At 35.8% G+C, this 25,269-nt stretch overlaps 1 protein-coding gene across 2 annotated transcripts; it reads left to right on the top strand.

Moving 5' to 3' along the window:
• Nucleotides 1–1,312: 1,312 nt before the first annotated feature.
• Nucleotides 1,313–25,170, top strand: LOC137401112 (sphingosine-1-phosphate phosphatase 2-like). 2 transcript variants are annotated; one of them, XM_068087476.1, is made up of 8 exons: nucleotides 1,313–1,347; nucleotides 2,059–2,544; nucleotides 2,664–2,802; nucleotides 3,511–3,600; nucleotides 13,755–13,950; nucleotides 20,272–20,319; nucleotides 23,066–23,247; nucleotides 24,425–25,164. In XM_068087476.1, exons 2-8 carry the CDS (start codon nucleotides 2,063–2,065, stop codon nucleotides 24,629–24,631), a joined length of 1,344 nt encoding a protein of 447 aa, XP_067943577.1. In that variant the 5' UTR covers nucleotides 1,313–1,347; nucleotides 2,059–2,062; the 3' UTR covers nucleotides 24,632–25,164. The 2 variants fall into 2 exon arrangements, with proteins under 2 accessions (XP_067943577.1, XP_067943578.1); XM_068087477.1 differs by lacking the exon at nucleotides 20,272–20,319 and having other exon boundaries at nucleotides 24,425–25,170.
• The last annotated feature ends 99 nt before the right edge of the window (nucleotides 25,171–25,269 follow it).

Here is a 25,269-nt window from a genome sequence, read left to right as displayed (position 1 = left end):
AGCAGCAGCATTATTTTATTTATTTATTATGTTGTTTCACTATAAATTTATGCATTGTCATCTGGTCAAAAGCATTGATATATATTTGCCTGTCTTACCATACCAACAGCGCAAAAAGATATTCCTCTTACCAAATTCTATACTAAAACTGTGTGCTACCAATCACATATTCTCACCACACTTCCACTTATCACATCACAAAATCTTTGAACGTGTTGCCTTATCTCAAACTTATCCATAACAAGTACTACCTACCTCATCACACTAACATGTCTCGAACTGTTCTAGCACACTGGACACCATATCCTTCTTGTCGAGAGAGTGGATCTGGTTAAGCAAAAGCCAAAAACCACTTTAAAATTCGCAAGCACCTCTATGGAATAAAGGACAAATTTAACAATTTATGTAAGCCACAACAATAGACAGTCTTAATAGCCTCATTTGACTGCGAAAGAGAACACCTCACCATATAAGAACTAAGAGAACACGTGCAGATCACATTTCATCTTGTGCTGGTGTAAAATTTTTTCACCTCCTTATTGCTGTTATTGCCACTAGATGCTGGTAGTCCCATGTGCCATGAGAGATCCTGCGATATGATCATGGGCACAATTATTCGATTACAGAAGCATGATAACCTCTCATATCTGCTTGTTCATTAGCAACGACCTTGTTATGCTGCTAGCTGGTTTTCTCACAGTTTTTAGAAAATCAAAATATGGGACTATCAAAACTTAACTGTGGAATTGATAGATAAAAATTGCTTCCAGGGTCATCTACATCACCAAAAAACTACTTGCTAAGGATCATTACATTTGGAGAGCAAGTACTGATTACAAAATTACGGATAAAGTGACTTCTACAGCAACTAACATTTTTGTAATGACGCTATCAAAAGGTTTGGCTGTGCAATCAGATAGTTTTACCAATGATATACAGCCCCCATTTGGGCTGTATATCATTGGTTTTACTTAATGCGTGTGAAGTAGGCTCATACTGAAGGAATCTGCATAAAGTATATAGAAGGGAGTTACGTAAAGTACATAGATGAGAGTTGCTAAAAATTTAACCTTTTGCATTTTTTCTCTAAAAATCTTTCAATCACAAATTATTTCATAGTATCAACATCGGGGAGCTTTGCACAGATGTTGCTACCCACATAAAAATGGCCGCTGTTTCGATATGAAGCGACCGGAACAGCAAATACCATTCGACGGCGCTACATGAATGGAGTAACTCAATTGTTTCGCCAATCAAAGCGCCGGTGCGCTATCTACGGAAATCATCTGCGCCAGCCCTCCTTCATTGTTCTACTGCTTCGCGACATAGTCTACTGGCGCTGGTGTAGTAAGTTGTTCCGCATATTTATTTTTATAATTGTTTGTGTGGCTGATCCACCCTCGCTAAACTGCATGCTAATAACACGTAGACGTGAAACAATTAAAAGTTGTTAGTTTCACATTGTACTTGCAGTAGTAATTTTTATTATATCGCAAATAGAAAGAACAGTAAAATTGACCTTCACCGACCTTGTCGGTGTTTTAATTGATAAATCATTTTTGAAATTATTTGTGCATGATGTTATGTTTATCTGGAACGGTTATATGTGTGAATTTTGAACACTGAGAAGGAACGAATATCATAAGGTAGTCTTACTATTCTGCGTTAACAGTTGCATTACGAAACTTTTGTATACAGACAGTGCTTCTTTTTAACAGTGCGAACGTTGTGGCCCTTATCTCATAAAAGTAGGTTTTGTTGATTACCAAGGATTATATGTGATGTTTTCTACATCGTTTGTTTTATATAGTAGTTCATTGTTAACTCTTCTTTAGTTGATCCATTTACCAAATCCTACAATTTTTGAGTATTAGTCACTCACATATAGAACAATAAGTTAATGTACCTATGCGCAATTTTATTTCAAAAGTGTTTTGTGAGCTTAAGAATTGTAATCGTTTTTATGAGCACCAGAATGCTACACCACAAATTATTTTGATTCAAATTAGGATATAGTATTCTAGTAAACTGTTTAACATGTGTATTTTATGATTTTAGAGCGATGGCGTCACAGGTATTTGATTTCTTGAATGATCCTCAATTGGTCGCTACATTTCAAAAAACATTTGGTGTAACCTATAAAACTGATGAGAACAACGAAGATGGTGATAACCTCTCTTCAGCTGCTGATCTCCAACGAAAAAGTAGTGGCTTTTATGACGCCTCTAGCACACTTTTAGAAGACTATGACAATTCTGTAGCACATGGATATAATCTTCGTTCTAGGAAATACCAGGGTCATCGTAGAAGTCTTAGTGAATATAGTACAGCATCTAGTAAAGACGCTGACAACAAAGACTATGTGGTTAGGTGGCCGTTCTTCTACTACCTATTCCACATTGGAGCGGGTCTTGGCAATGAAATGTTTTACTGCTGTTTTTTTCCATACTGGTTTTGGAATGTAGATGGTTATGTATGCAGGCGTCTTGTACTCACATGGTGTTTGATCATGTACGTCGGTCAGGCACTCAAGGATATTATAAGGTGAGGAAACCAATCTATGTTTTTGAGTGACAATTTTATACGTTCATTATATATTACCAAAATTCAGAAACTCCAGAAAATTTTCCAGTTTTTTATTTGAAATGGCTAAATGTTTCCAGGTTGCCTCGACCAGCCAGTCCACCAGTTGTTCGCATGGAAAAGCGATACGAATTAGAATATGGGATGCCTTCTACGCACGCCATGATTGGTCTTGCGTTTCCTTGGGCCTTTCTTTATTTTACTATACAAAGATATGAGGTAAGTGACTTGTGTGACACATACGTTGTTGTTCAAGATTACAATGAATGCTAGAGAAGTCAACCTTATTAAGATGTTGATAACTTAAGTGAGTCAGGTTCATAGTCCATTTCTATGAACTACATAAATTGACTTGTGTGCTGACCTTGTGATACTAGATAATTGTGACCAGTTTACACGTGACCTATTTTCAATAGCTAGTTGTACTATGTATGCACTTGTGTACGATGATCCTTGAATGCCAGGCTAAGATGGTTTATTAAAGTATGAAGGTTAGCGTTGGTCAAATCTAGTTACACTAACTAGTCCTATAACCAGTTCATTCTATCAGACAGAAAGGCCTGTTCGGACACGCCATGGTAGCTGTGCCAAGTTGTCAAATATTCTAGTAGACATTTTGTTTGAAGGTAAAAAGTTTGCCATCTCCATCATTGCAATTGAAAATTGATAGGTGTGTCTGGATACTTGAACATGAATAATTACCGACACTTGCCGGCTCCCACAGCCTTTCAGGGCCGCTTAGTTGTCATAGCTGAAGTAGGGGAGGGACGTCATTAGCCCGAACCATACATAAGTACATTGTTATCGATCACCTTTTGTTGAACCTACATACACTGCTCCTTGTAACAAGGAGGAAAAATGCGGATCATAATTGCTTAACTGATCCATCTGATTAGTGCTTCCCTAGGGTGATTATCACTTTTGTAGGTCAACTCAAACACATTTATAGCTCTCGGAGTTATCTGGTGCCTTTGCGTCTGTCTCAGCCGTCTATACCTCGGCATGCACAGTGTGGCGGTAAGTTGAAATTCCACCGCCTGTCCAATGAGGTCACCATTAAGATCAATCATCGTAGCTTGGTTAAGCGCTAAATTACTAATCCTCTCAGTGAATCTTTTATGAGTAGGCGGGATCAAGTTGAGATGCCTAATAGAGTTACGGAGACTCATGATTCTGCCACGCCTAGGTTGAGTGTGATTGCATTGATGCCTCCGAAGTGACATTGCGGTTTGCAATAGCTTAAAAGTTAGCATTTGAAAATTTGTATTCTGGGTTGGCTAGCGTTGCACAAAGAAAAATTGTATTAGTAATGGGTAAGGTAGCAAATTGGAGTCGAAAATCTCTTTTCGTAATTTGAATTTATTCTTTTTATTAACATTGTACAAACACGAAAGTGAACAGAGCAAATTACAACAGTTAAAAAATATCTACCAGAAATAGCTACCATGCTAAATAATTACCCTAATAACTATTCAAGTCTTTGGGCTGAATATCTAAAGGTTTTTCGATCAAAATTCTTATTAATAGAATCGAGGTATATACTGCTGGGATGATGAAAAGCGAGCGACTTCCTCGGATGACAGTGTCTTATGGACATGTTTCCTCACTTTTAGCTTTGTGTTAAGGCCTGGCTACACACAGCGATGAAATGCATAATTGATATATAGTGTAGATACTTTTTGCGGCTACATACGACGCTACAAAACGATATGTCGTGTTGACAAGGCGTACTGAATGATACACACCATGTTGACAAATATATTAAGAATTGGCCTCATTCGTTTGAAGCCCATGATGTCATCGCTGGATTTTCCAATGTATTTATTTAAGTATCATCTGAATATTCACCATTTAATGGGGATCATCTACAGTCATACTTCAACTTACGAGCGTAATGCGTTCCGAGACTGAGCTCGTATGTCAATTTACTCGCATGTTAGTGCAATTCATTTATATATAGAACAATTAAATATATATTGATTGGTTTCCATACTCTAAAAAGCAAATAAAATACTCAAAACAAGATATTGTAACAGAAAGAACATGATGGTTATTCTCCTTACGTACTACATGCTTTCAAAAAGCAACAAATAAAAAATAATGCAAGGAAATGTGATTAATTAAAATGTAAAATTAAATACATACAATAGCAGTTAACACTCGCATTTGCCAGGGAGGGAGATATAAGTTATCCTTCGTTACAACAGTTGACTTTGATAAATTTGGATTTTATCAAAGTATTAAAAGACAAACTTAGAAGCAAACCTAAAAGCAAACTTTCATTTTCAACTAAACGTAATTAAAATTTCTTCGGCGTTCATCGTTTGAAATTTCTCGCTGGTTAGCGAGAAATTTTTCCTTTTTTTTCGCTTTCACGATTAGCCGGCCATTTTAAGATAAACCTATCTAAGGACGTTTGCCTTTGTCGCCCTTGCAACATGTTGCGATTAGGACGAACACAGGTGTCGTCACAAATGGTTAGCGCACGACCACTAGCCAACTTGTCCGAATGTTTATTAAACAGTTTGGATAGATAGCGCCGACCTTTTCACATAGCATCGTTTCAGTTACGCTGTCACCGGCCAATTGTTTGTCCAATGCCATCAGCTGCACCGTTTAGAAACTATGGTTAGTCCTTTTGCGAACTAAATGCCCTGAATATAATCCTTCTGTTTGATAATTATGAGTGTATTTCTGTCATATTGCCAAGCTAGCTGAATCACGCATACACATTTCGCATATTTTTCAATGTTTTTCCGTTTAATATCGACTGTTATCATTTGCTTTTTCTTTGTATTATCTTTCATTTTACTGGCAAACTTTCGGTCTACGCACAGTACGTTTAATTCACATAATTCTGCACAGAAAATCGTGCACAAAAAACACGGTACAACAGTATAACATGAGCAGTTGAAAAATACAGAGTGATGCTGTTGTCATAAAACACCTCCGGCATACTTGGCAACTGACTCAAGTGCTCGTATCTCAAACATGGCTCGTATGTTAGTGCTAAAACTTGCTTGAAAGCTGGCTCGTATCTCAAGTTTCTCGTACGTTGGAGCACTCGTAAGTTGAAGTATTACTGTATTTGTATTGCTATATTTTGCTGACAAAAGTGCTATATGTCTGTTATGGTTGTTTACTTGAAACACTGTTGACACCGTCATTCAAAAGCCAGTCTTGCATTGCAACTTGCTATGTTAATAATGAATAAAATTGAATCGAGATCGTTATAATTAACTAATTCAGTCAATCACAGTTGAGTCAGTTTTATTTCTTCCGACCTTGACCGTCATGTTGGCTGTCGAAATGACCCATTGACGATGAGCAATGAACCAATAACCGATTGCTGATCATGGAAAAATTATTTTTATCGTACTTAAAATGTTTTATCGGATTTGTTTGTGGGTTATTGACAGAAGAGGAGTAACTCAACATTTACAAATGTGTGTAAGAAATAAGAGAATGCTCGTGCTCGATTCCATAATTTATAGATTTTTATATTTTGTCACACGTATTCCTTTATAGTACATGTATTCCTTTATAGTACATGTAGGGCCTATTCCTTTATAGTACATGTATTCTGTTATAGTACATGTATTCCTTTATAGTACATACATGTATTCCTTTATAGTACATGTATTCCTTTATAGTACATGTATTCCTTTATAGTACATGTATTCCTTTATAATAAATGTATTCCTTTATAGTACATGTAGGGCCTATTCCTTTATAGTACATGTATTCCGTTATAGTATATGTATTCATTTATAGTACATACATGTATTCCTTTATAGTACATGTATTCCTTTACAGTACATGTATTTCTTTATCGTACGTGTATTTCTTTATAGTACGTGTATTTCTTTATAGTACGTGTATTTCTTTATAGTACATGTATTCCTTTATAGTACACGTATTCCTTTACAGTACACGTATTCCTTTATAGTACACGTGTTCCTTTATAGTACATGTAGGAATTCGAACGTTCTGTAAATGTGATCAGTCATCCTCTAACTGGTCTAATACTAGTCTCACATACTATATGAGTGTGAAGACTGTTGGAACAAATGAGGGCCTTTACTGTGCCAATGTTTATCTACTTGGCAGAATAACATGTTGGACTTGCATCTTTAGAGTAATCAGATATGCTGATACGCCATGTGATTTCGTTTGCTATCAAGTCTTTTATTGGACTTTGGCGTAAAAGTTTCAGAAAGTTGTCAAATAACAGGTTCAGGTTGGCTTTCGTACTTCCTGTGACATTACTCCTGCAACATGGCACCTCTTGTGGCGCTACGCCTTTCGCGACTTCTGAGACCTTTTATACAAAAAAGATGCATAGCGACTCCATAAAGAGAGCTAGTATAGTTAGTTTTACTTGCTTAACTAGTTGATCAATTATTAGTATTTGAGTCACTTTTCAAAGCGTTCGATGTATTGACACACCTCGCTCTGGGTAAAATATCCTTAGCAAGCTCTGATACCAAAACTGTTTGTTAGCGTTCAAAAAGTGGGACAATATATAACTGCTGTTTGGGCTAACAGAGATTTAGCAAACTCTGTAAAAAATTTCAGTGATTAAAATTCTGCTGTTGCATGTGAAATGAAACTGCTTGTTGTATGTGATTATATGAAACTATACTCGTCGGGATGTTTTTAGTAAGTTATTGTCATAACATATTCATCAGAGCATTTAACACGAGCCAGCTGCATTTTGTCATTGATCCATTTTTTAACAAAACTTGCAGGATTATTGGTTTATTGTGCAGTTTATTAATTGTCAAAGGTAGAGTTCAGTGCATTAGGTATTTATATTTGTTAGTTATCTACATGTAGTTTCAACTTGTAATTTAATAACAACTAGGAGATTATCCCAGAGCTTTACTACAAATGCTAGTTTTTATTAATTTGAATGTTATTATGGTCATCAAAGTAACTTGCGTCTATGGAACCACTGAGAGACGGAGACATGAAAGCAAGCTGTTGTGTCATTCCTACAGTCTTGTTGCCTTAAGGCCGGTTCACACTATGTCCGCCTTTTGTCAGCGTTTCCCTTTCAGCATTCATCGTCGATTATGGGAGCGGTGAATTGATGGCATCGACGAAGCATCGCGGACACGTCGGGAAAGTTAGCAGCTGTCAAACTTTCCCGATGCTTCGCTGAGCGTCGACGGCCACCTTTCAAATGTGAACCTTTTCGGCGATGGTAATTCGCGGTCGCGGATAGCGTGATTAATTCATATCCGTTTATAATAGTTGCTGCGGGACTAGTTTTTGGTTCACGCATGCGAAAACAAAGAGGGTTTATTCGCGAAAATTTAAAATGATAAATGTCACGGAGTATCTCCTGACGCAAACGTGGATGGGTTTGTGAGAGTGTGAACATTGTTACCATCGACGATCACCGAAGTATTGTGGCATCAACAGTGATATAGCGTAAACCAACCTTTAGTTGTGCCTCTGAGGTCACAGAGGTCGTTCCAGCGAATCAATTGATAATGTCACAAGTGGTCCTGTGCCAGTGTTTTTGGGCGTTGTGCCAGCATTCTCGGTATCCTCTTAGCAGAAGTCCAGAGTTCACTCGCTCAGCTGATGAACTTCGGTCACTGATAGTCCATTGTTACAGGGAGCTACATGTGAGGTTTTTGCAAGCGCTGAGCACTCCGTGAGTGTGTTGCCAACTTCGCTGTTGTTTTAATTTTTTATCAGTTGTTTTATTTTTTCTTATAAAAATGTTAAGAGTTAAATGTTAAAGAGTTAAACGTTAACAAAAATTCAAAATTGGTTAAACAGCCAAAAACTGAACAGTAAATACTTGGCTGTTACAAGAAGCATTAAGCCCATGTATCATACAAAGCTATGTACTGTATTTAGCTTTAGCTAGACAAAGGTTTGTCCAGCTAAAGCCATTAAAATATAGGAATGGCATATCCATCTCATGCTGGATTTGAACTCACAAAGATTGCAACCGCATGTTTATAAACCAACTCTCTAACCACAAGTCTATGAAGGCTCCTACGATTGCATAGATCTTATTATATACATACTTTGTTTCCTTTTCGCGGTTGTACACGCCATATGTGCACTTTTTATTAATTAATATTATCTTTTGTATTTGTTGTTTTTAAAAAATTTTCAAAAGTTAATTTTTTGCTGCCATTACTTTTTTTGATTTGTATTATTCAAATGTGCCGTTTCAATTTCAAATGTGCCATTACAGTCCTATTTCCGGTTTTTCTTAATGTTTGATGGCCAAATCTGTTAAGGCTGAATTATTTTCATGTGGAAAATTGTATTATCTCGAGTAGGAATAGCCTCTACATTCTATCTTCACTTGGTCAGATAAAGTACCAGACAAAGACAGTCCGATATCTTATTTTTATTTTTGTATCAGTATGAACTACGAAGAGGTACCAGTATCATTGTATTCAAAGTTTTAATGGATAGCTTCTGCTGCAACATTAACTTTTTTCTATACACATTTTATGCACTAATTATTGTCATTATTAATTCAACATATTCAATATTTTTATTTTGTTTTCTCAGTTCGTGTTAATTGTATCATCGCTAAATAATTTTTCATTGTAATTGTAGCAAAACAGGCTTTATTTAGCCATTACTTGCTAATTATTTCACATTTTTATTTAAACATTTTTACAGTTTTATTTTTTTTCTTAATTTATTTGACCTGCACAAAACATTTTCCTCATGATATGAAGTTTGAAAGTTACGGTTGTTTGACAAAATTTAAAAACCTTTACAATTGTTTTTTTTTCTCTTAATCCCTTTGAACTGCCCAAAAAACACTTTTCTCATGGTGTGAAGTTTAAAAGTTAGAAAATGGTAAGTGTTGTTAACCCCTTTTGCAGGCAGAGCAACATTATTGTCGTTATGTGATACCTACGACAATGGGCAGAGCGACTATTTTGTCGCCACAGGAACGGTTTTTAAAAATCGATTTTTGGTTGGCTTGTTACCTTTTTCTGTCAATTTTTTTACTAATAGTGAAAAAATATATTGATATATACGGTATACAATATATTGATCTTTGTTAGAAACTAAAAAATAAGCCATTTTGAGGAAAAAAAGATCGTTTTTGGAATATTAAACGAACGAAAAGTCCGAAATAAAAACATCTTTAAATAAAATTGGGAATTTCGTTTGTAGCTTGTTTCTGCTTTTGTTTCATCTTTATGAATGTTTTCCCAGGGGGCAACAACTTTCTTTTAGGGCCAATGGCGCTCTCCAAATGAAATTAACCTCGTCTCTCTAATGCTGCAAGGAGTAGTAGTGTTAATGCTAGCAGTAATAGGATGATATCAGCTGATTGCGATAACTTTTTAGAGTTAGTAGCCAGAACTAATAACGACAGTGAATCTAGTTCAGATTGTGACTGGTGATGCTAGTGCCTGGACTACTATCAGAAATTTATATACTAATCAGGGCTCTGCAAGGGCAAATGCTTCCAAAAGTTAACTTACTATAATAAGTGCCGTGTCCTTCGTCTGAATCCAGCTTGCTATGTTATACTTGTAAAGGATCTCTCATGCAATCATGACCTTAAAGCCTGCTAGTGTTTTCACAGCGCTGCATAAGTGTGTGCACTATTACTCCATAATATGGTAAGGACAGCGTGCTGTAGTGGTTAGCTCGCCTGTCTGCAAACTTGGAGGTTTTAGTGCGAAGTAGATTTTCATTCCTAAAACTCTGCTACTGCAACTGGACATACCAAAAACTGACAGACAAACACATTATATCTACATGCGGCATAATTGTAGAGTACTTTGTAGATACAATACTGAAATCCGTAAAGGATCAACGAGATAACGTAATGCTAAAAACTTGTGAGCCAATGAGTGCCAGTATAGCAAAATGGTGAAAAGTACATTTTGGCAATTCTCTATAGATGGAGGCGGTATGGTCTAAGTCTATTAAATAGTTGAAAAGCAGACTAGCTATTCTTGTAAGAAATAATTTCTTTGTCGCTGACATCTACCAGCTTGTTGCTAGTGGACTTCAACATAAACATACCGTGCTCTCCACATTCATGTCTTTAGCGACAATACTGACAATGTATTGTTGCTAAAGGTGTTGTCTTTTCAGCGATTACTCGTCGACTATGCACAACGTAACCGATGACATTGTCGAGGCGACGCGAATACATCGGGACAGTTTGCAAATTTTGCAGATGTCCAACTTCGGGTGGTTCGCCGAGCATCCACGTATACTATGTGCACCGCTTCAGTGATGATTGGCCGCTGTGGATTGTTTGATCAATGTTTTCTTTCAAGAAATTCACTGCGAGACTGGTATTATATTGTTTTTTTGACTGATTTTTATAATGAGAACGCTATATCACAGACTATTAACTGATGTAAAGGCAGATTGGTTTGTGATAGTGTGAACATTATTATTACGACAATCACCGAAGCACTGTGTGATTGTGTGAACCAGCTTTAAAGCCACGTAGGGATAATAATAATAAACTTAAGTTGCACTGTCTCACCTATTTATTCATTTCATAACAAGAAAACTACTATGACTTTTAAAAACAAGTTATCATTATCAAATGAAAACAAAAAAAAATCAAATGGCCCTGAAACTCGCGATACAATGAAGCCATGATAGCTGAAAGCATGAAGTTGGAAGAATTACTGCAGTGGCAAATAAAGATATTATAATTACACATCCACCTTTGAATTAACGGCAGGCAAGTTGATGCGTAGTCATGGTGATTCAGGAGACAGACAATTCATAAGTAGGATAGTGACAATGTTACAGAACTAGTCTAATCATGACTATGTGACCTTAAAACTAATATCATGAATTTATACATATTATTTGTTTTTATGTTTAATGCTTTTGTAAATTTTATGTCCAATTACCTACCTTTATCTTCACGTGCTCCAGGGTTTCCCCTTTGTATCAATTTGTTTCTCACGATACCGTAACTATTAGATGGCTTTTGAGATGCTCTAAAGAATTGATCTCAAGATTGTTTCTCACTCGTTTTTTATCAGTACATGACTCCATAGGAAGGTACTTCCTTTTTCACTACAGCTATCAGATCCACATTTCTTGACATATTTTTTAGTTTTTCTAGGGTCGGCTTATATGCGAGAATATATGGTAGACTAAAGGAAAGAATAGCACAATAATTACCAAACCATCTTAGGTAGTACCAAACCATCTTAGGTAGTACCAAACCATCTTAGGTAGTACCAAACCATTTAGGTAGTACCAAACCATTTAGGTAGTACCAAACCATCTTAGGTAGTACCAAACCATTTAGGTAGTACCAAACCATGTCAGGTAGTACCAAACCATCTTAGGTAGTACCAAACCATTTAGGTAGTACCAAACCATTTAGGTAGTACCAAACCATGTCAGGTAGTACCAAACCATGTCAGGTAGTACCAAACCATTTAGGTAGTACCAAACCATGTCAGGTAGTACCAAACCATGTCAGGTAGTACCAAACCATGTCAGGTAGTACCAAACCATTTAGGTAGTACCAAACCATGTCAGGTAGTACCAAACCATTTAGGTAGTACCAGACCATCTTAGGTAGTACCAAACCATGTCAGGTAGTACCAAACCATGTCAGGTAGTACCAAACCATGTCAGGTAGTACCAAACCATTTAGGTAGTACCAAACCATGTCAGGTAGTACCAAACCATTTAGGTAGTACCAGACCATCTTAGGTAGTACCAAACCATGTCAGGTAGTACCAAACCATGTCAGGTAGTACCAAACCATTTAGGTAGTACCAAACCATGTCAGGTAGTACCAAACCATTTAGGTAGTACCAAACCATTTAGGTAGTACCAAACCATGTCAGGTAGTACCAAACCATTTAGGTAGTACCAAACCATTTAGGTAGTACCAAACCATTTAGGTAGTACCAAACCATCTTAGGTAGTACCAAACCATTTAGGTAGTACCAAACCATTTAGGTAGTACCAAACCATTTAGGTAGTACCAAACCATTTAGGTAGTACCAAACCATTTAGGTAGTACCAAACCATGTCGGTAGAACCAAACTATGTCAGGTAGTACTAAACCATGTCAGGTAGAACCAAACTATGTCAGGTAGAACCAAAACATGTCAGGTAGAACCAAACCATGTCAGGTAGAACTAAATCATTTAGGTAGTACCAAACCATGTCAAGTAGAACCAAACCATTTAGGTAGTACCAAACCATGTCAGGTAGTACCAAACCATGTCAAGTAGAACCAAACCATGTCAGGTAGAACCAAACCATGTCAGGTAGAACCAAACCATTCAAGTAGTACCAAACCATGTTGAACAGTATCGTATACATTATGAACTGATTTACAAATTGCAATATTTCATTAACCAGGTATTGTTGTATTTCTGTTTCAGATTTGCGACAAATTGTTTATATATTTTATAATACATTTTAATATTATAAATTTCACGTCATGCGCTGAACAATTGATATATTATATTCATGAAAAGGTTTAGTTTGGAAATGTTTCCATGCATAACAGAACAGTAGATAAAGACCATATAAACAGCTGTTTCTCCCAGAAACACACTTTCCAGGCATAACTTCCAAAAATCAACTTGTAACAATGACTAGCGGCACAAAACATGAATGTTATTTGCATCAACAATTCTCTTGTTTAGATAAATATCACAAAAGGAATATAAAGCTTATAGCTGCCATCCTGATATCAGTTGAAAGTTCAGTAGAAATCTATTATTATTAGTAAGCAGCAAAAGGGTTTGCTCGGCATGCTAGTATACTGGTACATGCATACAAAAAGTTAGTTTGTCCGAACAGACTTAGCCAATCAGTCACTGCGCAGAACTAATGCTAATTTGCTGGACAGATTGACTAATATTCAAAAGACATCAGTACTAAAATCGGCCTGGCTAGCCAGAATTTAAATATGGCTGTTGAGGAATATTCCTCATGCACCTTCAATTGGGTCAGCATCCCTTGTGCCAATACTCACATACCTGAAAGCCTTTTTGGGTCCGTGGATAGTTTTATCTGACATGTAATCAGGACCTTTCAAAAATTCACCTAGTAGAGATATCATTTGAGTTACTTGACAGATTCCACTTGTTTCAACCCATGTGACAGTGCATCGCTGCTAAAGATTTTAAGATAAAATATATATAATTCTCTTGCAGGATGTCATCGCTGGGCTAGCCCTTGCTACTTTACTCATGTTTTTTATTATCCCTGCTTTGGATATTGTCGATGAGTTCCAGTTGAAGCACCCATATGCGCCCATAGTTATGATCATCGTTACCGTACTCGCAGCTCTCATGTATCCACGTATCGATGAGTGGAGTACCTGTCGTGGGGACACCATGCTAATATTAGGTAAGTAATTAACTCTCCTTTCTCACTTCCTTTAGTTTCCATATCGATTATGTGTTAGATTTAGTGAGTACTTTTAGTTAGCTGGTCTAGTCAAACATCAAACTATCATCTTATCGGTCTCCTTGTCCGCATGGCCTCTACTCGAATCACAGGGATGAACTAGACATGTTACACAAATAATTAGTCTTCGCTTGCCATTTGGGTCCAGGTCTATGTATGCACTCTTCATATGACTTTTTTTCTGTTGATTGGTGGTCGATAACATGGTCTTGCCTTCATCTACTTATCTTGGATGCCTCTCTTTACACTTTATCTGTGTGTGCCTCTAGTTGATCCTGGTCTTTTGGCTATATTCGAAGGGTTGGAGTACCTGTCAATACTTGTCAATACTTGTGAAGGTGTGTAATTGTACACCAGAGGACACTCAGTTCGTAATTGGCTGGAATAGTTCTCAAAGCTGAGGGTTGTTGTAGCTGGCGATAAAAAACTAGCATTCATCGGATGCATGTAGCCACATTTAACAATGCTAAGTTGTGTTGGTAATTTTAATGTTTGTCAGTTGGCGCCTGTATACGATGCTTCAAAGATTTGGCCCGCATGACCAACATATGGAATTAAGTGTTTTGTCTGTCAAGCTATAGGTTTCAACTTTGCTTACCGTAAAACCTCTATTTGAATGCCATAGCGCTCCATTTTTAACCTTTCCCTTAAAGTGGCGCTTTATTAAAGGTGACGTTCCAAGAAAAGGTGGCGTTATCCTTTTCAAATAGCTCGTCAGAATGCTGAGAAGATAGATTTAAACCTTTTGCTGGCGAATCGAATGTCGTCTTTATTTTATACTCTCCTTCCGGTGGGGCAACATTAACCCTTTGGACACAAGAAATTTGCTAACATACCTCCAATGTGTCATATATTTTTAAATAAATATGCACAAGGAAGCGGATACATGCCTCTGCCAGTTGTCATCTATTACTCACAATTAACCACCGATGATTTTAGCATGCTCCACAATTTGTTAAAGTTTAGACGTTTTTATTTTGTTTTAAATTTGAAGGTATACTTTCATTTTATATCTATATTTACCAAGGTTGCATAAAAGCTCATTGCACTCATCGATATGTTTTCTACAGTTCGCAGCCAAAACTGGCGTTTTATGTGCAATAGAACAGGAGTTATGAGCATTGATCGATCCATTGTAAGCCGAGTTCAGATGACCGCAATCATGCTATCAAATAATATGCTATAAATATGCAAATTTGTAAGTTTTATAATAATAGTCTATTAAATGCTACAAATATCTATTAAAGAACAAGTGAAATAAACAAATCATAACTGTTATACATGCAGCTACAAAAATTAACTTTTTAAAACAAATATTAACATTTTTAGAACAAAAATATAAACGTCGTTTGCTCAGCCAGTTACATTCTGATTGTTGTTTTTGTTTGGAACCATTTCATGTTCTTCTGACTGTTCAATATCTTTCACCATGTCTTCTGACCTCAACCCATCATCTGCACAGCTGAGTTAGTCGATATTAGTATCCAAAATTTTTTTTAAAGAATAGAGAAAGCATAATATTATTATGCTTTATTATTCATCTTGAGGTGTTGACTGATGTTCTAAAAAAAGAATCAAGGAGATCGACCAACCAGAAGCTGAGATATAGCCAGCCAAACACAGGTCTACCAAAAAACATAAGTGTTTTGGTAATCATCAATATATGACGTATGAAATCGACTTGTGTGCCATTGGTCAATTAAGCCAACTAATGCGCTCTCCTATAACAATCACGGCGTTTTAATTGGTTTAATACCTGGAAGTATAGAACAATCAAATTAGGCCTAACAATCATCGCTCCTAGAATTCCGAACCAGTCCCTCAGACGTGTAGATTAGTTTTAGCATAAAATAATTACTCGCATCTATTATTTCGCAACATTTCGCTATCTTGCTAGTTCAGCTCAGTTTTGTTGTTCTTCTACTTAGCTTCCCTATTCAGACTCATCTTTAGCCTTGTTCAGATTTTTTTTAATTATAGCTAATAAATGGAATCAATTAAATCAATCATCAATCTCGGTTATCATTTGGAATTTTCTACAAATTATATTAGTTACATCATTTATTCTATACGCAGTTATATTATTATTTTGTATAATATGCATTATGATTATTATATAAATCATAAAAAATAATCATAGATGAAATAATAGATCAATAGAAAAATCAAATCAAAAGTTATCGTTTTCTTTTCTTATAGCAAGAGCAGCACGGTCAATTTAGTTTTTTAAGATTATGGCTGTAGTGAACTTACAGTCTGTTAATAGTGACGATAATCATGAAAATCAACTGAATTCTGCAGTAGATACACAGTAGAATGCTGCAGTAGATACACAGTAGAAAAATGATGAAGGAACAAAAAGTCCCATTCCTATTTCTTATTCTAAACAAACTGCAACTCGCGGATATCGCATATAGACTATACACGCGCCATTCGTTGAACAGATGATCTTCGGAGCATATCCGTGGAGATTGAGTTAAAATTTGAAGCACGATAGTCAAAATCTGCTCTTCTGTTTTTAAAAATCATGGCGAGGGGTTGTGGGCAAAAGCCTTTACCACACAATGTGTGGTTGATTTTTCTGAGAAACCAGAGCTAGTCTGTAAATTATTTAGTATCGCGAGAAGCGTTTCACATCTCGTAGCCAAAACAATCATTATAAATAACGGCGGTAAGGGTGCGCAACTCCGACACATGACCATTAAGTCGATTTTATACGTCACAGTTTCCGGGATTTTCGAAGGGTTTTTCTCTGATTCTTTATTGGGTAGACCTGTGTTTGGCTGGCTATATCTCAGCTTCTAGTGGGTCAATCTCCTTGATTCTTTTTTTAGAACATCAGTCAACACCTCAAGATAACTAATAAAGCATAATAATATTATGCTTTCTCTATTCTTTAGCAGAACAAAACCATGCCAAAATGCCATTTTAAATAGAAACTCCTAGCACTAATAAAAAGAAACCGCGTGTAATCAAAATAGTCTCAAAATGTTAGCTTCAAAATATGTAGTGGCCCATTTTTCATTGTAAATACGAAAACTTTTTTCCATATACATCGAAATATCAAAACCGGGTTAAAAAAGGAACTACTATTAGTCTGATACAGTTACTAATTAATTTTATGGTGTTGCAATCAGTTTTTACCAGAAAAACCTGAATACTTCGAGTTGGAAAATGGACTTCGATACGAACAGAAACAAGGAACGCTTTAATGGTTATCGATGTAATCGAGTCATTATTAATACCATTTTGTGGACATCTTCCTACTGATCACTTGCTATTATGGGTTCGCAAAGATCAAAGAATGTCAAAGTGGCGGTCAAATAGAGGTGGCATTCAATTAAAGGGTGGCACTCTATTTTTCAACTGTTCGCCCATATTGGCAGTCAAATAGAGGTGGCGTTTAAATACAGGTTTTACGGTAATCATTGTCTAGCAATCCTTTAGTAAGACCGCTATCCTACTAGGTGTCTGTGCTCCTCTAATATTCAAAATACTTACATACCTACTCGCTCCCTTTTTTACTACAGGCCATTTTGTGATCCAGCATCCTTTGAGTCTAGCTTCCTAATGCATTAGGCAATTCCCTCTTCTTTGCACTGGCTATTCCCTTTCCTCACTTGGCTAGCCACTAGTCTACTTTTCATGATTGGCTCACTTGTCTATCCACCAACTATTCTATTTGTGCTATTCTATTCCCTTCGCTCGTTCACGAACTGAGTTACTACCTTTCTTCTGTATGTCAATGGGGCAAGGAAATTTAACCGAGTTTTATTATGTCGCTGAATGCCTGTGATTGGGAACAAACCTCTTGAAGGTGTGATAATGGCTAAGCCTAAACAATTGTTTACCCTGTTTCGGGTACATGAGTCTGCTTACAATGTAGAATAATTAACTCTGGAATGATAATTTGATCGGTGAGCAGTCGTGTTACATACATCTAACATATGACTCAAGCAGACTGAAGGAATAATACAATACTTTGTGAAATGCTAGCACAAGTGTCAGTTTCCCAACAAACACCGTGCGAAGCTCATTAGATACAAGTAAATTCTTTTGTCCTTGACATTTGTAAAAATCAATTGTTGTTACATATACATGTGCGTTGCAATATATATTGTATATCTTTTAGTATCTATTTTTATAATTTTATTTGTGAGATAATTTTGTTCCAAATGGTATTGTATTATGATAGAGCAACCGAATCTTTACTATAAATCAAACTTGTTTTTTTCGGTGCATTCTGACTTTTGTTTTAAAACAGTTTTCAACCATCAACCCATTAATCATTATAAAAAGTGAAAAATATCGAGCACTCCTTGTAAGTGTGAATTTGCAAATGTGAGCAACGGCGTCTACGCTTGCAAGCTCGCCATCTAACTCATTCAATATTTTGGTGAGCTGCAGCTTTCAGCAAGAAAGTGTGTTACATATCCAATACCTTAACAGTATTATTACGTATCCAAGATCTCTATATAGAGTTTTATGCCCAGATAGCACTGGATAAAATAAAGTTCTATTGCAAACCTAATGGTACATATTTAACTTCCTAATAGTGATATTTTGTCACACGTTGAAGAAGTCAAATTTGTCATTGCCTATGTCATTTTATCAAAGTTTGTTACTGAATCGTTTCTACTATGCTCTCAGCAAGCATGTTTGCATAATTTAGAAACAGAATCCAAATGCACATTTAGTAAATCACATTGCGCAATAAAGTTGTACAACAAAGTTTACTTCTTTTCACATTTTCACTTGTCTGGTGAGCTGCAGGACATAAGACTATCAGTTATTAATATCTACTATAACTAGTAAGTTGTTATACATAGGACTATCAGTTAGTAATATCTACTATAACTATTAAGTTGTTATACATAGGACTATCAGTTAGTAATATCTACTATAACTAGTAAGTTGTTATACATAGGACTATCAGTTAGTAATATCTACTATAACTAGTAAGTTGTTATACATAGAACTATCAGTTAGTAATATCTACTATAACTAGTAAGTTGTTATACATAGAACTATCAGTTAGTAATATCTACTATAACTAGTAAGTTGTTATACATAGGACGATCAGTTAGTAATATCTACTATAACTAGTAAGTTGTTATACATAGAACTATCAGTTAGTAATATCTACTATAACTAGTAAGTTGTTATACATAGGACGATCAGTTAGTAATATCTACTATAACTAGTAAGTTGTTATATATAGAACTATCAGTTAGTAATATCTACTATAACTAGTAAGTTGTTATACATAGAACTATCAGTTAGTAATATCTACTATAACTAGTAAGTTGTTATACATAGAACTATCAGTTAGTAGTATTTACTATAACTAGTAAGTTGTGATACATATGACTATCAGTTAGTAATATCTACTATAACTAGTAAGTTGTTATACATAGAACTATCAGTTAGTAATATCTACTATAACTAGTAAGTTGTTATACATAGAACTATCAGTTAGTAGTATCTACTATAACTAGTAAGTTGTGATACATATGACTATCAGTTAGTAATATCTACTATAACTAGTAAGTTGTTATACATAGGACGATCAGTTAGTAATATCTACTATAACTAGTAAGTTGTTATACATAAGACTATCAGTTAGCAATATCTACTATAACTAGTAAGTTGTGATACATAGGACTATCAGTTAGTAGTATCTACTATAACTAGTAAGTTGTTGTCGGTAGTCGGTTGATTTACCTTGACTACCTTATGTTGATGTGTCTAGATAATACCATAGCTATAGCAATGTTCCACTCCATTATTCACTCCCCTAAGCCATCGTACTAAGTACACTAAAACTGCGTAGTGCACAACTTCTAAATTATTAAACTTTTACTATTGGCTTCTTTTCCATTTGAGTTTAGACAGCTTAAATTTTGTATATATGTTTTATCCCATTTTTTACTTTCCTCTTATCTTTCTATCCTTGTATATATTATGCAGGCCATAAAAAAGATAGAGTTTCATCTCATTTGATATGTTCAAGTCGCATTGGTGATTTATCTTCCTTGATTAAAATCTATTGTAGTAATACAATGCTGTTAGACTATATTTATGGTATAATACAAAAGTGGCGATTAGCAAAATTGAACATTTCTATAATGCTGCCATAAGAACAACATTTGAAAAGATGAACTTACGGGCTACATACTGCTGAGTTTTTATGACATTCGAGAGTGGATGAACTTGGAACTGGAAGCATCGGGCTTGTTATTTATACTCTGCCTACTACAGGGTTACCCTCATGGAGCACTTGTAGGGGCGACACGGTAGCCACTCTTGGTACGTAATCTACGCTTATATCACTATCATTCCTCTCACCAAATTGCCTCTTCTTGCTTCATGTTCAGACCGACAGATCAACAAGTCAGCAGTCTTGCCAGACTTGGATAGTGTCGGTGTGGACAGCCTCAAGCATGCTATCCTAGCCAGCGCTCCATCCTCAGCTACATATGATTGTTGCTAGCTTTGCTACTACTCGTTCTTTACCTAATCCCATCATTTCCTAACACGTCTACTCATAGCTCTACTATGGAGTTGTTTGTGCTTACCTGTTGAGTGGACAACTCCAATGTATTGCTCAATATCTGTTATGCATTAGCTGTCTGTTGCATGGATGTGTATTCTTTATGCCATTTTATGCAGTTAGTTTCCCGTTTCCATCTTATCGTTGACTGTTCCAGCTAATTTAAATATAACAAGACTCATTCATGCTAAGTGTTACTCTTGTGGTGAGAGACTACTGTCCCTGTCGATATGTTGCCCGCGAAAGTGAAGCTGATATCCTCATCTTGGACAGAGCATCGCTTATCTCTTTTCATCACCTTCATTCATCACTATGCACCTGTAGTAAATAACCTAGTTGGTGGCCCATTTGGTGAAGGGATATGTTTGGTCAGCTCTATACATTGTGGTGCTAATTGTTAGATAGGCCCATCTGTTTCTTAATTCTTTTAAACAGCTGACTTTGACAACATGTCTGCATACTGTCACATTTGTATGAGTTCATAAAAACTGGGTCGTTCTGTGGTTAACCAAAACTTTTTCTGTCTTGTTTAGTACTCTTTCTTGTAGCACTTTGTGGCACTATGTACTATGTCTACAAGCATTGTCTGCTAGTTAATGGGAAAAATTCTATCAGACTTGCATTAATGTCAAGCCGGAATCAATATTAATTTCAAACTTTGTTTTAATTTATTGCTTTACATTTAAAAGTGTTTTCATTATTTTTTTGATTTTAACAAAAGCCCTCAACTCAAGTGGAATGAAATCCTATTTATGTTAAAGACATACCCTAACAGGTACCCTAACAGAAAGTGTGTCTCTAACGGGGAGTCTGTTCATACTATGGGCAATAGATCACCTAGTCCGGATAGTGTGCCGGGGTCGGGTCTGCTGTGGCAGTCCTGAAAACTGGAACATTTTTAGTAAATAAAATTTTAGTGGCCAGTCGTAGTTAAGCTGATGGTATTGGTCGATCAGCTAGCGTATTTGTTTTGTCCATTTGAAGATTTTAGTCAATAGTTTTACGCAAGAGTAACCCATGTTCTTTTCACTTTTATATTTCATATACGTGCATAGGCTAATTTTGTAGATTCGGTTGAACTTTAAGTAGGAAGTGCCACACGTGCTGTTTTGCAATGTTGGGGCACGCTTGACATGAAAAGAACTTACACAAATTTAAGTAGGTTTAAGTAAATTTAGGTAAACTCAAGTAAAACAAGCCAATTTTGTAACTATTTCAATTACAATATTATATTGTTTCTATTGATAGACATCAATAGATTTAAAATCCTTAGAGCAATGAATATCTCAAAATTTAAAGGGATAACAGAATTAATTCTTTTGGTTGTGAGATTTGTTGTCGCTTTTAATATGAGGATATTGTAAAAAGTTCTGCATAAGCCTAGGACAACAGAAAACGACGGGGTATAATACATTGATGATAGCTTAGTTTTTTTGTTATCCTTGTTGGTAGTCGACTACATAGCTGTGACAAAACACTTTACATTTGTCATTGACCTTTGCTGTTCTCAAAACCAAACAATTATAAATTTTCCACAGCGAAAACGATTATTAAAACGATGTTTTATGCCTCGTAACCAGTTTTGCAGAATGCACAAACTTTCACTATCATACGACAAATAATATATAAGCAAAATGTTTTAATGGTACTTCAAACAAACTTTCGGATAACTGCTACTAAAAATATTCGACAAGATAATTAAAATGTATTAACAGACCTTCGATAAAAGCAGTACAACACTAGGTAAAGTGTTTTCATATTTAAGCGAATGTCGTTTGCATACGCTATGAGTACAACATTTTGTAGGTTTGTAGGTAATTTTTGTAGGCTCTTCAGGTAAACTTACTTTTAGGTTGTTTTTAGGAAGTAGTTAATTGATCAAATAAACTGCTACAAGAAGCTGAAATGCTTTTCATCACATATTCGTCAATTTTAGATTTCAATAATATCTCCTGTACTTTTAACAGCTGAGTTTACTTGAACCGTTACATATACATAAACCTGTTGGTTAAGTTACCTGAGAGTAGATGCTTTAAAAGCCTATGCATTTTTCATATGTTTACAAAAACAATCAGTCATTTTTACTCATGATTTTCGGTGAATGGGAACAAAAACTCTTGACAACTAACCATGTGGTGGGCGGTGTATGGTAATCTTGCCTTTGGTCAGCATTAAATGTTGACTGTACTAAACAAAAATGCTTAGCTCGAAAAGCATTCTTGACCTGTTCACTAAATGCCTAAGCTTAATATCTTCAGCGTATAGTATTAGACAGTCCTTACATATTCAGCTACCTAATTATGATAAAACCTCTCTGTATACCCTAGGGTTGTTAAGCTAAACTCTTCAACAGAATAAAAGAGAAGACAATTCTCAGTTCTATTTTAGTTATTCACAATTGGTAATTATACATTAATTTTATTGAGCTGCCACTTGAGTTGCCTCAGTGTCAGGGAATAGACTGCGTTCCCTAATATTTTCACTGTTAAAGGTTTGTTTCAGGTGTGCAAGTCGGTGTGGCTCTGGCCTCCTGGATGAACTATCAGAACAATTTTATTCCACACGACGCAGAGGCGCTCGTTGGCTCACCTCCTTACCATGTCAAGACACCTGATCTCGAGTGGGCTAAGATGGCCCTTCTGAGGATGGTCATTGGCTACAGCTCGCTCTTTTTAACAAGAGCTGTGAGTAGGCTATTAGTCGATGTGGCTATGAAGCCTCACAATATTAGGGACATCTGTGACCGGTTAATAAAATTCTTGTATCGATCAATTATTAGAATATTGGTTTGGGCAGGCGTTCACTTACATTTAACCAAGCCATCACAAAATATGGCTTGAATTGTTTGCGTGTCATATTATTGGCTTATATGTAGATGAAAGAGGAGATAACTTACAATTTCCTGTATTGTACTGGATACGTGCCCTTGATTAGTACCGACTCATTCAAGAGGTCAAATTATTTAATTTATCAAAATTCATCAAACTTTTTATCACATCGATAAAACAAGCTTTTTTATTGAGTGTAGACTAGTCACTTGAGGCAGGCTTGATCTATATGACTAGATGTACAATATCTTAACATAGAGCGTCTCAGTTTTCATTCTATAAAAATACTATTTTTATAAAATAACATATGGAAAGATTCAAAAGTGAAAACTCATAAACATAGCATTGATTTTAGTTAAGTACTTCATTAAAATTTCTCATATCTGATTAGCACACCATGCCAAGTATAACCATGCCAAGTATAACCATGCCAAGTATAACCATGCCAAGTATAACCATGCCAAGTATAACCATGCCAAGCATAACCATGCCAAGTATAACCATGCCAAGTATAACCATGCCAAGTATAACCATGCCAAGCATAACCATTCCAAGTATAACCATGCCAAGTATAACCATGCCAAGTATAACCATGCCAAGTATAACCATGCCAAGTATGTATGATGTCAGCGCTGCTTCAAATATGATTGCAGCGTTTTAAAGCTAACAATATTAACAATTTTATGTAATAAAATGTTGCAAAAACTACTGAACAGCATAGCCAAATACAGTTTGTTGTAAAAGTTACTAAATGTTAATATTTATTAAAATCTAATTTACAATTTTTATTAAAATTTAATGGAAATTTATTCTTAATAAGTTTAATTATTGTTTTGCGTGTGCGGTGAACATTAGTGTTCTCATGATCATAATTGTTTTGTTTTCATATAAGCAGGCAGCAGTTTTCATGGTGTGAGATGTTGAACTGGTTCAACAACTTGACCATAGTTTTCAATTACATAAGTATTTTTTAATCGAATAAAAACCTTATCAGCAAGGCTTGTCTTCCACGGTTTGTTACTTTTCATTACAGATGATGAAACAAATGACATACAAACTATCTTGTTGGCTTTATAAGCTCAACCCAGAAGAGTACGAGAAGAACAAAAAGCAAATGGTAGTGGAGCTGCCGTACAAATACCTCACCTATTGCGCGATCTCACTCAATGTTGTCTACCTCTCGCCGCTCATTTTTCGCTATTTTGACATTGAAAGACCTACCGTGTGGACCGAGCTCTAAGCTGATACTCGGAATGCTGTTAAATGCTCTGTTGGATCTACTCGAAATGGATTTGATGAAACATTAGTTTTATTAGTTTCTAATGATTTTGTCACCACTTTTCCGGCTTGCTCAAATTGTGCAAAACTTTCCTTACAATCAATACCAGGCACAAATAAATTCTTGCATGCGAAATCTCAATGTGGCATATGCTGTTTTAAGTAATTGTAAAGTCAAATGTTATCGATCTCGTATCACTAACAACGAGTAATCGTTTACATGTAATAGTATTTTGTTCATGTTCAGTTTCACTCTGGCTTTATTATTATATCTAACCTCCCCTATCTCGTAGCCTGTCATATATATGTATATATTGCTGTTAGTATAGGTGTCTGTGTCAAATACATCGTGTCAAATGTACCCGTATTATCCCATCTTGCTGGACATTAATATGGAATGCAGGTAACGCTATTCATTTTGAGCAAAGTGGTTAATTATATAAACACACTGATCATGCGAATAGCCCAGAAAATCTGGTCCTCTGTGCGGACGTTCAAAGGAATAGAGGCTGATAATGTGAGGACAATCAACAGCTTCTGGTAAAAGTTTGCCAACATGTTCTGTATACAGGCAGACTAGATTTATTTGAAAAAATATTT

The sequence above is a fragment of the Watersipora subatra genome, chromosome 7 (genome assembly GCF_963576615.1).
Source record: "Watersipora subatra chromosome 7, tzWatSuba1.1, whole genome shotgun sequence".
In the NCBI taxonomy this organism is placed as follows: domain Eukaryota; kingdom Metazoa; phylum Bryozoa; class Gymnolaemata; order Cheilostomatida; family Watersiporidae; genus Watersipora; species Watersipora subatra.
The sequence above is the reverse complement of the archived record's forward strand: the minus strand, read 5'-3'. Positions and strand labels throughout refer to the sequence as shown.